Below are 13,265 nucleotides of genomic sequence, written 5' to 3' on the forward strand. Positions count from 1 at the left end.
GCTAGGTGGGCAGGAGCAGGGACCAAGCAACAGTAGGGGATTCGAACCACCAGCCTTCTGATCAGCAAGCCCTAGGCTCTGTGGTTTAACCCTCAGAGCCACCCGCGTCCCAAGGGACGTCATGGTCCCACTCTATGCTGCCTTGGCTAGACCACACCTGGCAGGGCTGGCAACTGTGGGGAACAGAAGGGGCTTTGGCCTCCTCAATATTGGTGGGCAGGGGGCTGAGCCCCCACCCAATATTGAGAGGACTGACATCCCCTGCTGCCGGTGGGCATCCTCTCTGCACCCCAGCCCCTGCCCTGGGCAATGTCATGTGGCCAATCCCCCTTATTGTGGGGGGCAAGTCGGTGCCCCTGCAGCTTGGAGTCCTGTATCCAGTTCTGGGTATCACAGTTTACGAAGGATGTTGACATGTGCTGGAACATGTGCAAAGGAGGGCGACCAGGATGACCACAGGTCTGGAAACCAAGCCTGATGAGGAACAGTTGAAGGAGCTGGGTATGTTTCGCCTTGAAAGGAGGAGATACGATCACAGTCTTCAAATATCTAAAAGATGGAGCGAGGCAGTTTTCTCCTGTCCTGGAGGGTAAAACCCAAACCGATGGCTTCAAGTACAGTGGTACCTTGGGTTACATACACTTCAGGTTACATACACTTCAGGTTACAGACTCCGCTAACCCAGAAATAGTACCCCGGGTTAAGTACCGTATTTTTCACTCTATAAGGCGCACCAGACCACAAGACGCACCTAGTTTTTGGAGGAGGAAAACAAGAAAAAAAATATTCTGAATCTCAGAAGCCAGAACAGCGAGAGGGATCGCTGCGCAGTGAAAGCAGCAATCCCTCTTGCTGTTCTGGCTTCTGGGATAGCTGCGCAGCCTGCATTCGCTCCATAAGACACACACTCATTTCCCCTTGCTTTTTAGGAGGGAAAAAGTGAGTCTTATAGAGCAAAAAATACGGTACTTTGCTTCAGGATGAGAACAGAAATCGTGCTCCGGCAGCGCGGCAGCAGCAGGAGGCCCCATTAGCTAAAGTGGTGCTTCAGCTTATGAACAGTTTCAGGTTAAGTACGGACCTCCAGAACGAATTAAGTACTTAACCCGAGGTACCACTGTAATAAGAAAGGAGATCGCAACTAAACTTCAGGAAGAATGTTCTGAGAGTAAGAGAGTAACAGCAAATAAAACCATATATCCTAAAGACAGCACAGTCTCCATGGACCTTCATTCCAAGGACAGCAGAACTCAGTCAGCACCCAGGACTCTGGGAGTCTCTCACCACTCAGAGATTGTGGTGGTGTGTAACACTGAACAACAAATACCGGTACACAGAAGGGGCTATAACAATGGGAGGTTTTTAAGCAGGTGTTGGGTGGCTGAAACAATCACCCACCTGGCTCACGGCCACCTGATCCCCATAGAATTGTGGTCCAGCCCTCTGCAATGCCAGCTTGCCTTAACAAAGCAATGACAAAAGATTTTGGGAATAGTAAAAGGAAGGAGATCATTTCAACCAGACAGCCGGCATTTGATTTGAGGTCTAAAAGGTTTTCCTATAGAAGGATGGTGTTTCTATTTATTTCATTTCAATTCTTTGCTACTAATTCTTCACATTTGTTTATTTATTGGTTTGGATCCCACCTTTTCCCAAGGTTGGCACACACGCCCTCCTTGCTGAATCCTCACAACAAGCCTGCAAGGCTCCGAGTGGGAGCTGGGCATGTTTAGCCTGGAAAAGAGGAGGTTAAGGGGTGATATGATAGCCATGTTCAAATATATAAAAGGATGTCACATAGAGGAGGGAGAAAGGTTGTTTTCTGCTGCTCCAGAGAAGCGGACACGGAGCAATGGATCCAAACTACAAGAAAGAAGATTCCACCTAAACATTAGGAAGAACTTCCTGACAGTAAGAGCTGTTTGACAGTGGAATTTGCTGCCAAGGAGTGTGGTGGAGTCTCCTTCTTTGGAGGTCTTTAAGCAGAGGCTTGACAACCATATGTCAGGAGTGCTCTGATGGTGTTTCCTGCTTGGCAGGGGGTTGGACTCGATGGCCCTTGTGGTCTCTTCCAACTCTATGATTCTATGAGGCAGAGTGAGTGTCTGACCCAAGTGAGCTTAAGGGCCAAGTGGGGGAGGCCGATTGGGGGATTTGAACCCTGGTCTCTCCCTGAACTGACTCTTGACAGATGTTTCTAGGAATGTCGGGTGCAGTTGTGATCTCCTTCAATGAGCAGACTCCTATGAGAGAAGGCGGTCCTTCTTAGGGGTGCCAATGAAACAGGTTTCCGTCTGAGAAGCAGGCCTCCCCCCAAGGCTGGGGAAGAGGAGAGTGGCTTAGAATCATAGAACTGTGGAGTTGGAAGGGACCCCCAAGGCCATCTAGTCCAACCCCCTGCAATGCAGGAATCTTAATATCATCATCAAACTATTATTGGCATCACCTACAAACATTCAGAATAAATAAGCCAGTGCGATCTCATCGCCATTTCAACAGTACAATCATTTACCAAAGGGAAGAAGAGGCGAGCAATCTATTTCATTTCTGTGGGTCTCCAGCAAGGGCAGGATCCTGTAGCGTACTTCGGTGACAAAAAAATCAAATAGAGGAGCTCAGCTACTGTCTTGGTGAGCTCCTGGTCTCTCCTCCTGTAATAAGAAGCGTAAAACCTCTGCCTCTGGTTTCCACGTTGGAATACATAGATGGTCTAGAAATTGTTGGCAGAGATCATCATACATTTTGCATTTAAGGGCCACGTGAGCTAGAGTTTCCACCAGGTGGGCATCACATGGGCAGATCCTATCTCCTTCTGCCATACCCGCAAACCTAGCCCAAAGGAGGTTAGAAGGATTAGAATTGAACCTAGCCAGCGAAAAAGCCATTCTTTCTTGCAGGTGGAATCTTAATATTCCCTGCAGATGGCCATCCAACCTCTGCTTAGAAACCTTCAGTGAAGAAGGGTCCACCACCTTCTAAGAGAGTCTTTTACCCTCAGAAAGTTCTTTCTAAGGTTTCTTTGGAACCTCTGTTCTTCCACCTTGAATCCATCAGTCCTGGTCCTACCCTCTGGACAGCAGAAAACATGCTTGCTATATCTTGCATGGGTCAGCAGTGCCTCTGACCTCCCCCATTAGGGCCATTTGCAGCCCCCAGGCTTCAGAAGGGGGAAAGCCACTTGCACTGGGGTGATGCTTATGGGATCCTCTGTTTTTACAGCCTTTGCTGCAGGGTCCCCTCAGCCTGAGAAGGCGGAAGATGATGAAGAGCACTAGGAATGCAAGTTCGCGGCCGCAGTTAATTCAGACGCTGCTTGCCGCCTCCTTTCTCCGAGGCTGCTCAGTATTTAAATGGAAGGAATATATTTGTGTGGGGAAGAGTCTTGTGGGCTATGAAAAGGCACGCCGTGCAAGCTATTATTATGGGAATGATGTAATGAGCCTGGGAAAATAGAACAGTGTATGGATAAAAAGCCCATTCTTAACAGAGTCTTAAGATGCTAATCCTTGCTCTCTCTCTCTCTCTCTGCTCACATTTGGTACCCAGGGATTTCTGCATTTTTCATCCATGGTTTATTTTTACAAGACGCAAGTTCTGGGGCTGAGTGCCTAAAAGCTTTTGCAAGAGCCTGACTTTGGTGGGGGAACAAAACGAAAACAAAAGTCGCTCCTCTAAGCTGCCCACCTCCAACATGTTCCTTCCTATGAGATCAACCTCAGCTTCTGTCTCACTCTTTCCCATCTAAGATTCTTGAGGAAGCTTGGCAGTCAGGGGAAAATTATTATTATTATTAAATCATAAAAGAGGAAAGGCCCTTTTGTGGATCAGGACTTCAATTGGAATAATAGAATCATAGATTTGTAGACTTGGAAGGGACCCCAAGAGTCATCTAGTCCAACCCAGTGCATTGCAGAAATAATGTAGGAAGGGCTTCCATCCCCCCCCCCTCGAGTCTTCGGGAAGTGCAGTGGGCAGACTCTGATCTTCCACTGTGCCTGCCTTGCCAATTTAAAAGCACCTCTTGGCTGGTGAACACATTGGCAGATTCTTGCATGAACTGGCTCTCTGGAAGCAACATGCTGGGCCCACACCTGCCCCAGGGTTCACTGGAGACCTGTCAGGAGGGGGGCAGGCTCAAAAGGACTCCATCCCTTGTTACAGAGTGTTTGAGGACCGGGATGTTCAGAGGGAAACCCAAATGCTTGTTTACAAAGCTATTGTACTACCAACCTTATGGTATGCTTGTGAAACATGGACCACCATCTCCAACTCCTCGAAAGATTCCATCAATGGTGTCTCCGAAAAATGTTACACACCACTTGGGAAGGCAGGCAAACTAATACCAGTGTATGGGAAGAAGCAAAGATCACCAGTGTTGAAGCAATGATTCTTCAACATCAACGTTGCTGGACTGATCATGTTGTGTGGATGCCTGATGATCGTCCTCCAAAGCAACTACTCTGTTCCAAACTTAAAAATGGAAAGCGTAATGCTGGTGGTCAACAAAAGACTGTCTCAAGGCAAATCTAAAGGAAAAAAGTAGTATATATGTTGTATAAACACCAACAATTGGGAAACACTGGCCTGTGAGCGCTCCAGTTGCAGAACAGCCTTGACCAAAGGTGTCCTGGGCTTTGAAGACACTCAAACTCAGGACGTAAGGGAGAATCGTGCTAAGAGGAAGGCAGGCTTGGCAAATCCACACCATTATCAACTCCCTCCCAGAAACTTATGTCCCCACTGTGGAAGGACGTGTGGATTCAGAACCGGCCTCCACAGTCACTTACGGACTCATTGTTAAAACCGTTTTTATGGAAGACAATCTGACTCGGCTACGAGGGATCGCCAAAGAAGAAGAACAGACACAGCACTGTCCCCCTTGCAAACACAGAGCCACCCTCTTTGTTAGCATTTGTGGCCCCCTGATAAGAGGCTGCCTATTATTCTCCCCCCCCCCCCATAGACATTTTCATAAATAAGACAAGAACAGCAAAAGGAAACTGCTTGTGTTTTCACAGAACGTAGGAGGCTGGAGCTGGATCAGGCCAATGGGGCTTCATCTTGTACTAGAGCCTGTTCTCAAAATGGCCAAACAGGCACAGAATTTGAACATGAGAGCCCTCTCCTCTCTTGTGGAGAGATTACTAGCAACTGGGATTCAGTAGTATTGTGGTGGCCATTACTGCCTCCTGGGGGAGGGAGTTCCACAGTTTAACGATGTGCCGCTTGAAGGAAGACTTTCTTTTATCTGCCTGAAAAAGTCCCCTGACTTTCTGGTTTTTCTCTAGCATGCACACACAGCCCTCCCTCCCCCCCCCCGTGCCCCCATTCACGCTCCTTCCCCGGACTAGTTCTTCCCATTGCACTGCATCTCTCGACATTGTTCACACGACACTCTCCTGCACCACTTGCATGGTGTTCGGTGAGCCATCCAAACCTGCCTTGTGTGGCCAGTGCTGGATTCATATATAAGTTAAACAAGCTATAGCTCCGGACTCCACTCTTTTGGGAGCCCCCCAAAAAATTAAAGGGAAAAAAACCCTAAAAGTACATTTCCAAAATCTAAGATAAAAAACGAATAAAATAAAACCTACATCCAGCAACCGTGTTTTGTGTTGTGTCAGCTCCTATGATGTAAGTCATGGGCCCTGTCAGCTAGCCTGCTCCCTCAAATATCCCTGCTTTGCTCCTTTCTATATACAGGGTGCTACATTCTGCATGGACTGGTCGCATGGCCACATATGCAAATAGTTTGAGATACCTATGAGGTCCATAAATTACCATATGGCATATATTCAACACAAAAAACAGCAACAATTTGTTGTTGGCAAAGGACAGCTGGACATAGAAAGGGCCCCATTACCTTCAGGAGCTGAGGGCCTCATCCAACCTCAATCCGGCCCTGGGTGACAGGCAGTGGCAGACCTTGGGGACTCAAATTTCAGCAGCGCCCCCTGCTACCCTAAAGTTGGCACCCCCTACCCTGCCTCTCACACTCCGTTGGGCAGAACTGTTTGGGTGCAGGGTGGCTTCCCAGTGCGGCTGCGCCAGTTGTGCTACCCTAAAACCGCCTCTGGCAGGCGTCACTGGGGATGTGCTTATGGAACCAAGGGGGCAGGGACCCCCAAAGAGTTTAGGATCTCCTGGACTGAGCTTCCACAGCTGCTGCCCCCCCATAAACCACCATTTGCAGGATTTTCAGGAGCTGAGGGCCTCATGAAACCTAAATCTGGCCCTGTGTGTAGCCGTCATGGCTCCTAGTCAAGATGGCTTTGCTCTGCCTCCACACTCAGGGCTGGGATGCCTCTTTGGGTACCAGTTCCTGGAAAAACAGCAAGATGTGTTTGTGTGGGGGGGAGGTAGAGAGCCTCGCTGCTGCACTCAGGCGCTGCTTGTGGACTTCTGGGCTTGTGTGAGAACACGGTGCCAGGCTAGATAGGCCTCCAGCCTGTTCTGGCAGCCTCCTATTACATGTTCGTATGCACATAAGATTTCTGATTGCATGCAGCACCTAGGCACAGATCAGACCCAGACGTGTATGTTCATGGGTGGGAGACAGGATTGTTGGGGGGCAGTCAGACACACACACACACACACACACACACACACTGGGTACCATAGCTGTCAACTTACAGATTTGAAAATAAGGGACCAGCAGCCTCGAAAATAAGGGACCAGCAGCCAAATAAGGGATTTTAGCTCCCGAGCCAAAGGCAGAAAGCCCAGCCAGCCCAGCAGCCAAACGAAGCCTCAAGCGGTGGTTCCCACAGCGCAGCAACCTGGCAAAGGGGATGCAGCAAGGGAAACCACCGTCACTTCTCCGCTGGGAAGCGCTGAGCAAAGGCGAGTCCCCAGGCAAAGCACACAAGGCATGCAAGCTCCACCCCCCAGTCGTTCTTAGACTCCTTATTGGGTGAGCAACGCAGCCAAGCAACACGGTTGGAGCCTCCCTCCTCCCTGGCCGGCAGGGAGGGAGGGAGAGGAGCTGCTTCCTTTGAAACCCGGGAAATTTAAGGGACATCATCAATAAGGGACAGCAGAGGGACACAGTGCTGGGATAAGGGACTTTCCTGCCAAATAAGGGACACTTGACAGATTTGCTGGGTACACGCACACACATACACGGGCAGGCGGATATGCAAAGGACTTTGGTTCCTTGGACCTGAATGTGTGAACCGTCCTACCATCCAGGGAAAGCGTTCGGGTGTTAAGAGAATTTGTAGCATTTGTACTGTTCAAACAGACCGGGGGGTGGGGGGCGGCGGTCAAACTATCGCAAGAGTTGATGAAATTTTGGGAAGTTGGATAGTCACAAAGGAATGTGGGGTGCACATTTTTATTCTTATTCATTTAGGATTATTACTTTGTCAAAATAAAAGAAGTAAAATAAAAATAAATAAATAAATAAAAGGGAAGGAGAAAGCCTAGAAAGAAAAGGAAAGGGGGGGGGGGAATAGCTGTGCTTTCTTTCACTGATCTTGACCAACCTGGTGACACACCCCCAATGTTTCAAGTAGAGAAGCCTGGTGCTGGATCAGGCCCATGGCCCACCTAGGCCAGCATCCTGTTCTCACGTTGGCCAACCAGATGTCCTTCATGGGAAACCAAACCAACCCCGTGTTGCAAAGAGAACGTCAACAATGTTTAGGCAACACGATGCCCATATACATGTGTAATAGACAATCTTTATAGAATTCCTTCAAACAAGAACAAGTTCAAAATGAAATCTTTAGCCTCAAAGTCTCTGAAAATCTTTAAATGAAGTGAGGTACCAAACTTTGTACAATGAAAGACAAGCTGTGAAGCTTTGTATTCAGCAAATATAATGTCCAACACTGAACAGTGATTCCGGATATTGACTAGTGTTTCGTAGAATTCTTTGTCATTATGGTGGGAGGATATAGAATTGCTTCATAAACCTACCTTATTTTGAATGAATGTATGAACGAGTGCTCATGAGCATTGTTCCACAGCATTTGATAGTTTCCTTTACATACATTCTTTCAAAATTCATTCGCTTCATTTAAAGATTTTCAGAGACTTTGAAGAAGAAGAAGAGTTTGGATTTGATATCCCGCTTTATCACTACCCTAAGGAGTCTCAAAGCGGCTAACATTCTCCTTTCCCTTCCTCCCCCACAACAAACACTCTGTGAGGTGAGTGGGGCTGAGAGACTTCAGAGAAGTGTGACTGGCCCAAGGTCACCCACCAGCTGCAGGTGGAGGAGCGGAGATGCGAACCCGGTTCCCCAGATTACGAGACTACTGCTCTTAACCACTACACCACACTGGCTCTTTGAGACTAAAGATTTCATTTTCAACTTGTTATTGTTTCACGGAATTCTATAAAGATTGTCTATTATGCATGTATATGGTCATCGTGTTGCCTAGACATTGTTGACATCATAGGAAACCGACAACAGGATCTGAGCACCGCTGCCCTCCTGCCATTTCCAGAAACTGAGATTCAGAAGCATCATTACCTTATATCTTCTGTAACCACATTATTGACTATCAGTTTAGCTTTCTGTTCTTGATTCCATTAAAGAAATCTTTTCCCACTTCCATATACTCTAGGTTTTTCAGCATAAAATCCCATATGATGTTATCAAAGGCTTTTTCAGCATCCACAAACATCAATATCGCTTGTTTCTCATTTTTGGCAGTCAAATATTCTAAAATGCTAATTATATTCCTTACATTGTCTTTCATTTGTCTGCCTGGCAAGAACCCTGCATGATCTTTGTGGATAATATTTATCAAGATCTTTTTCAATCTCTTGATAGACATTGTTGACATCATAGGAAACCGGCAACAGGATCTGAGCACCGCTGCCCTCCTGCCATTTCCAGAAACTGAGATTCAGAAGAATCATTACCTTCGTCATAATTGCCACCCAGAACACAGCCACCCTGGCTAGTTGCCATTGCTGGCCTCCCCTCCATTAATTAGTCTGATCATTTTTTAAAGCCATCCAGGACAGCGGCCACCACTGCCTCCTATAGAACCATGGAACTGTAGTGCTGGAGGGGTCCCCATGGTCATCTAGTCCAACCCCCTGCAATGTGGAAATCGTGTGGCCAACATGGGGCTCAAACCCACGGCCCTGTGATGAAGAGGCTCACACTCTACCATCTGAGCTTTTCCTTTTAGCTATGCCCTATGCGACAGACTTTCTTTTACCCATCCCGAACCTTCAGCTTCGTTGGACGTCCGTGAGATCCTTGAGTTATTAGAGAGGGAGGAAATCCTAAAAGGCACCTGAGATTCGGATGATGCATTAAGCAAAACTCATTCCTTCCCCTCCAGTTTAAACCTGCAAGGATCTCGTTTGCGGATCCGGAACCCCGCAACACCCGGTTCCCAACTTCCACACTCCGCCACAAACTGAGCTCAGTTCTCCAAAAGCAAATTCGTTTTATTTTTTAAAGATAACACCTTTATTTATTTAGTCATTTATTATTTGTTAGATAATAATCTGTTATAATTATTGTTAGTCGTTATTATGCAGAGATGAACAATTCCCCTCCCCCTTGGATCACGGAGCAAACGGTTTTGCTGCTTTTATCTGTTGTTATTATTTTTTTTAAATGTTAATGGAGTCCCGATTGAAAATATATTTATATATATATATATAACTCTATATATATCCACGTATATCCTTTCTCCCCTTCCCCCCCTTTGCTTTGGGCATGTGTGGCTGGGTGTGTGTTTTGTACTCTAAAACGTTGCAACAGGCAAGATCTCCTCCTCCTACACAAAGGAAAAAAGGGTTGAGTTCAGAATCTTAGCCGCTACTGGAAGCTCCTGCCTTGCTCCTCCGCCTGCCGCTGTCTCGGTGAGGGTTCGCTGGGTGGGATGAGTGGGTGGGTGGGAGGGAGGGAGGGGGTGGGTGGGAAAGGCCTCGGATGCAGGGATGGGCGGGTGTCTGTCCTCTCAGCTATGTTGAGTCCTGGTTGACGACTTTGCCTCCGTTCATGGTGGGCGTCCCCGAACTTTTCCTGGAGCGGCCTTGCTTCTCTCCAATTTCATGCAGCGATGGCTCTCTGTACATGCACACTGGAAAGAGAAAAAAGGGAGCCGGCGTTAGCGGAAAGGGCTGCGTGTGGCTAGAGCAGGGGTAGGCAACCTAAGGCCCGGGGGCCAAATCCAGCCCAGTACGTTTCCAAGCACAATTCAAGGTGTTGGTGCTGACCTTTAAAGCCCCACACGGCCTCAGTCCAGTAGACCTGAAGGAGCGTCTCCACCCCCATTGCTCAGCCTGGACACTGAGGTCCAGCGCCAAGGGCCTTCTGATGGTTCCCTCACTGTGAGAAGCTACAGGGAACCAGGCAGAGGGCCTTCTCGGTGGTGGCACCGGCCCTGTGGAACGCCCTCCCACCAGATGTCAAAGAGAAAAACAGCTACCAGACTTTTATAAGACATCTGAAGGCAGCCCTGTTCAGGGAAGCTTTTAATGTTTGATGTATTACAGCATTTTAATATTTTTTTGGAAGCTGCCCAGAGTGGCTGGGGAAGCCCAGCCAGATGGGCAGGGTATAAATAATAAATGATGATGATGATGATGATGATGATGATGATGATGATGATGAGACACACGCAGGGCAAAGCTTCCTTGCAGGAGGAGAAAACGCATCTCTCCAAAAAGCCATCGCCACTTTCCCTTTGAAGGGCTTCTGTTAAGCTCCCAGCTCATGTCCCCTTTCAAGCCAAGGCCTTCCCAAAGCACAGAGGGGGAGGCGGGGAGGGGAGGGGGGTCTGGTCTCTAACAGATAAGGCTCTTTCCAGTCCCTATGGAGTTATTTTTCGACTTGGAGCCTTAGATGCCAGATGCACAAAGGAGGAGCCCCAGTCCGCCCTGGTTGCTCCCGGCACGGATCCATCTGGCTTTAAGCGGTTGGGGAGGTCACCCTTCCTTGGGCTCCCGTTCCTTATCAGCCCCAAACGACAGAGGACTCAGGCAGCACCAAGCCAGGGGCTCAGGTGCCCCTGCCCGGTGACCTGGATTGCCAAGGCCTTTGATCTCAGCTGTCTGAGGCGAAGACCCAGCTCCATCTTCCTAGCTTGAGCCAGAGCCTTGTGGGTTCATTTCAGGTCAGGGCTGGAGGTGTGTGGGTGGGGGCAGGACCAGCCTTTCCTAGGTGCCAGAGGCATGAGGCGCCAGGGATCTCTCCAGCTCCATGCAAGGCCCACCAAAGCTCAGGGGTGGAATGGCTGCTTTTCATGCAGAGGGCGCCCGGCTCATCCAGTCAGAAAGGGACCCAAGGAAGGGACTCAGCGGGGAGATGGAAATGAATTTGGGACAACTTCCATTCTCATACAATTTCCTAAATGAGAACCATTTCAAAACCCTCTGTCAGTGGTATTTAACGCCTTATAAATTAAATTTAATATCTGTTAGGATCGGACAGAAGCTGGAGAGGTGGATTAAAGAAAGCAAATCACCTTTTAGAATTGCTCTAAAAATATATATATTATGGAAATCAGGTGGATATCTCTGATATGGTAGGATATCCTAACCTCTGGTACCGAAAGTATTTATCTGAAAGATGCTATTCCAGTAAATGATCAAGAAATAGTTATTACTGTTGCTAAGATTTTAATAGATAAAAATTGTGGGGGAGAAAAAGATAGGTTTCCAGGTGGAAAAATCGAAGTTAGAAACAGAACTGTTAGAACCTAAGACTAAGGTACTTTCAAGAATGTACAACTTGCTGTTAAAATGGAACACACAGGATGAAACGGTTAAATCAGCTATGATAAAATGGGCCCAGGATATTGGGTATAATATTATGTTTGACGACTGGGAAAGGTTATGGACCACCGGCATGAAGTTCACGGCATGTAATGCCTTGAAAGGAAATATTACGAAAATGATATATAGGTGGTACATGACCCAAGTCAAGCTTGCAAAAATATATCACCTGTCTGATAATAAGTGTTGGAAATGTAAGGAAACTGAAGGAACGTTCTTTCACCTCTGGTGGACTTGCCCCAGGGTTAAGGCTTTCTGGGAAATGACATATAATGAGCTGAAAAAGGTATTTAAGTATACCTTTCCTAAGAAACCAGAGGCCTTCCTTTTGGGCATTGTTGGCCAGAGGGTGTTAAAGAAGGACCAAACATTTTTTATGTATGCAACAGCAGCAGCAAGGATACTTGTCGCCAAACACTGGAAAACCCAAGATTTGCCCACGCTGGAAGAATGGCAGATGCAACTGATGGACTATATGGAACTAGCAGAAATGACCGGCAGAATCCGAGACCTGGGAGAGGAAGCAGTGGAAGAGGATTGGAAGAAATTTAAGGACTATTTACAAAAACATTGTAAATTATATGAGTGTTAAGAAGGATGCGAGATTGAAAATAACAGGGCACCATTAAGCTAGTTGAAATGAATATGAGAATAAGTGAATTTTCAAGAGAAAGATAAATTTTGAATAGATATCATATTTAAATTAGGTATTTAAGAACTAGACAAAAGTATTCAAAGTTAGGGACATAAGATTGGAAACTTATAGAACAAGATTGGAAACAAGGCGATAAATTGCTGGTTAATGTTACAAATTTGGAACGCAGAAGCGAGAGATGTGAGGAAGTCCAAAAAGCGAAGAAAGTACGGTTATTATAAGATGTCAATTTTATTTCTATTTCTGTATATTTTCTTGTTTTGTTTTCTGTTTTTTCTCTGCTTTTTTTCTTTATTGTACTTATAAAATCTTTAATAATTTTTTTTTTAAAAATAAATAAATTGTGGGGGAGCATGTTGCCTACAATATCTGAATGGCCTCAGAAAATCTGGGCCACAGTAACTATGGTTAAGCCTAACTTACTACAGAAGAATGCATAAAAACCAGCCTAACAGGTTTATGGAGGAAATGGGTAATTATTATTATTTTTTGCAATGTTCTGTAACAACATCAGCGATAAAGTCCAACCTAAGGCAGTTTTCCACCTGCTGTAACATTATTCCTTTATGCTCTTTGGTTTTTTTTGTTTAATAGAAACAAATAAATCTCTGGAGTCAGGATCCCAGGGCTCAATGTACCGATCTGGTTTATTTTACAACGCCAGGTCTTGCATGCTGCTGCTTCTCCAAAGGAGCACTGTGGGGAGGGGAGGGTGACGCCTCCCGCATTTGCAAGCTTTTCATACTGTTGGAACATCCAAATTGCAGACGGGCTGGGGAGCTTTTCGCTGCAGAGGAGTAAAATCCACACAGTTTGTGTTCATGCTCTGTGTTTCTTAAAAGCAAAAAGACTTGCC

General features: G+C 46.7%; 1 protein-coding gene across 3 annotated transcripts in view; it reads right to left on the minus strand.

Moving 5' to 3' along the window:
* Window positions 1-9,396: 9,396 nt before the first annotated feature.
* FGF12 (fibroblast growth factor 12) overlaps window positions 9,397-13,265 on the minus strand; it is a 229,674-nt gene continuing 225,805 nt past the window's right edge. For all 3 annotated transcript variants that reach the window (XM_083739940.1, XM_083739941.1, XM_083739939.1), the window contains one exon: window positions 9,397-10,058. In XM_083739940.1, coding sequence (XP_083596066.1) covers window positions 9,940-10,058 — 119 coding nt within the window. In that variant the 3' untranslated portion in view covers window positions 9,397-9,939. The remainder of the gene's footprint in view (window positions 10,059-13,265) is intronic.

The sequence above is a fragment of the Podarcis gaigeae genome (genome assembly GCF_964106915.1).
Source record: "Podarcis gaigeae genome assembly, chromosome: 5".
In the NCBI taxonomy this organism is placed as follows: Eukaryota; Metazoa; Chordata; class Lepidosauria; order Squamata; family Lacertidae; genus Podarcis; species Podarcis gaigeae.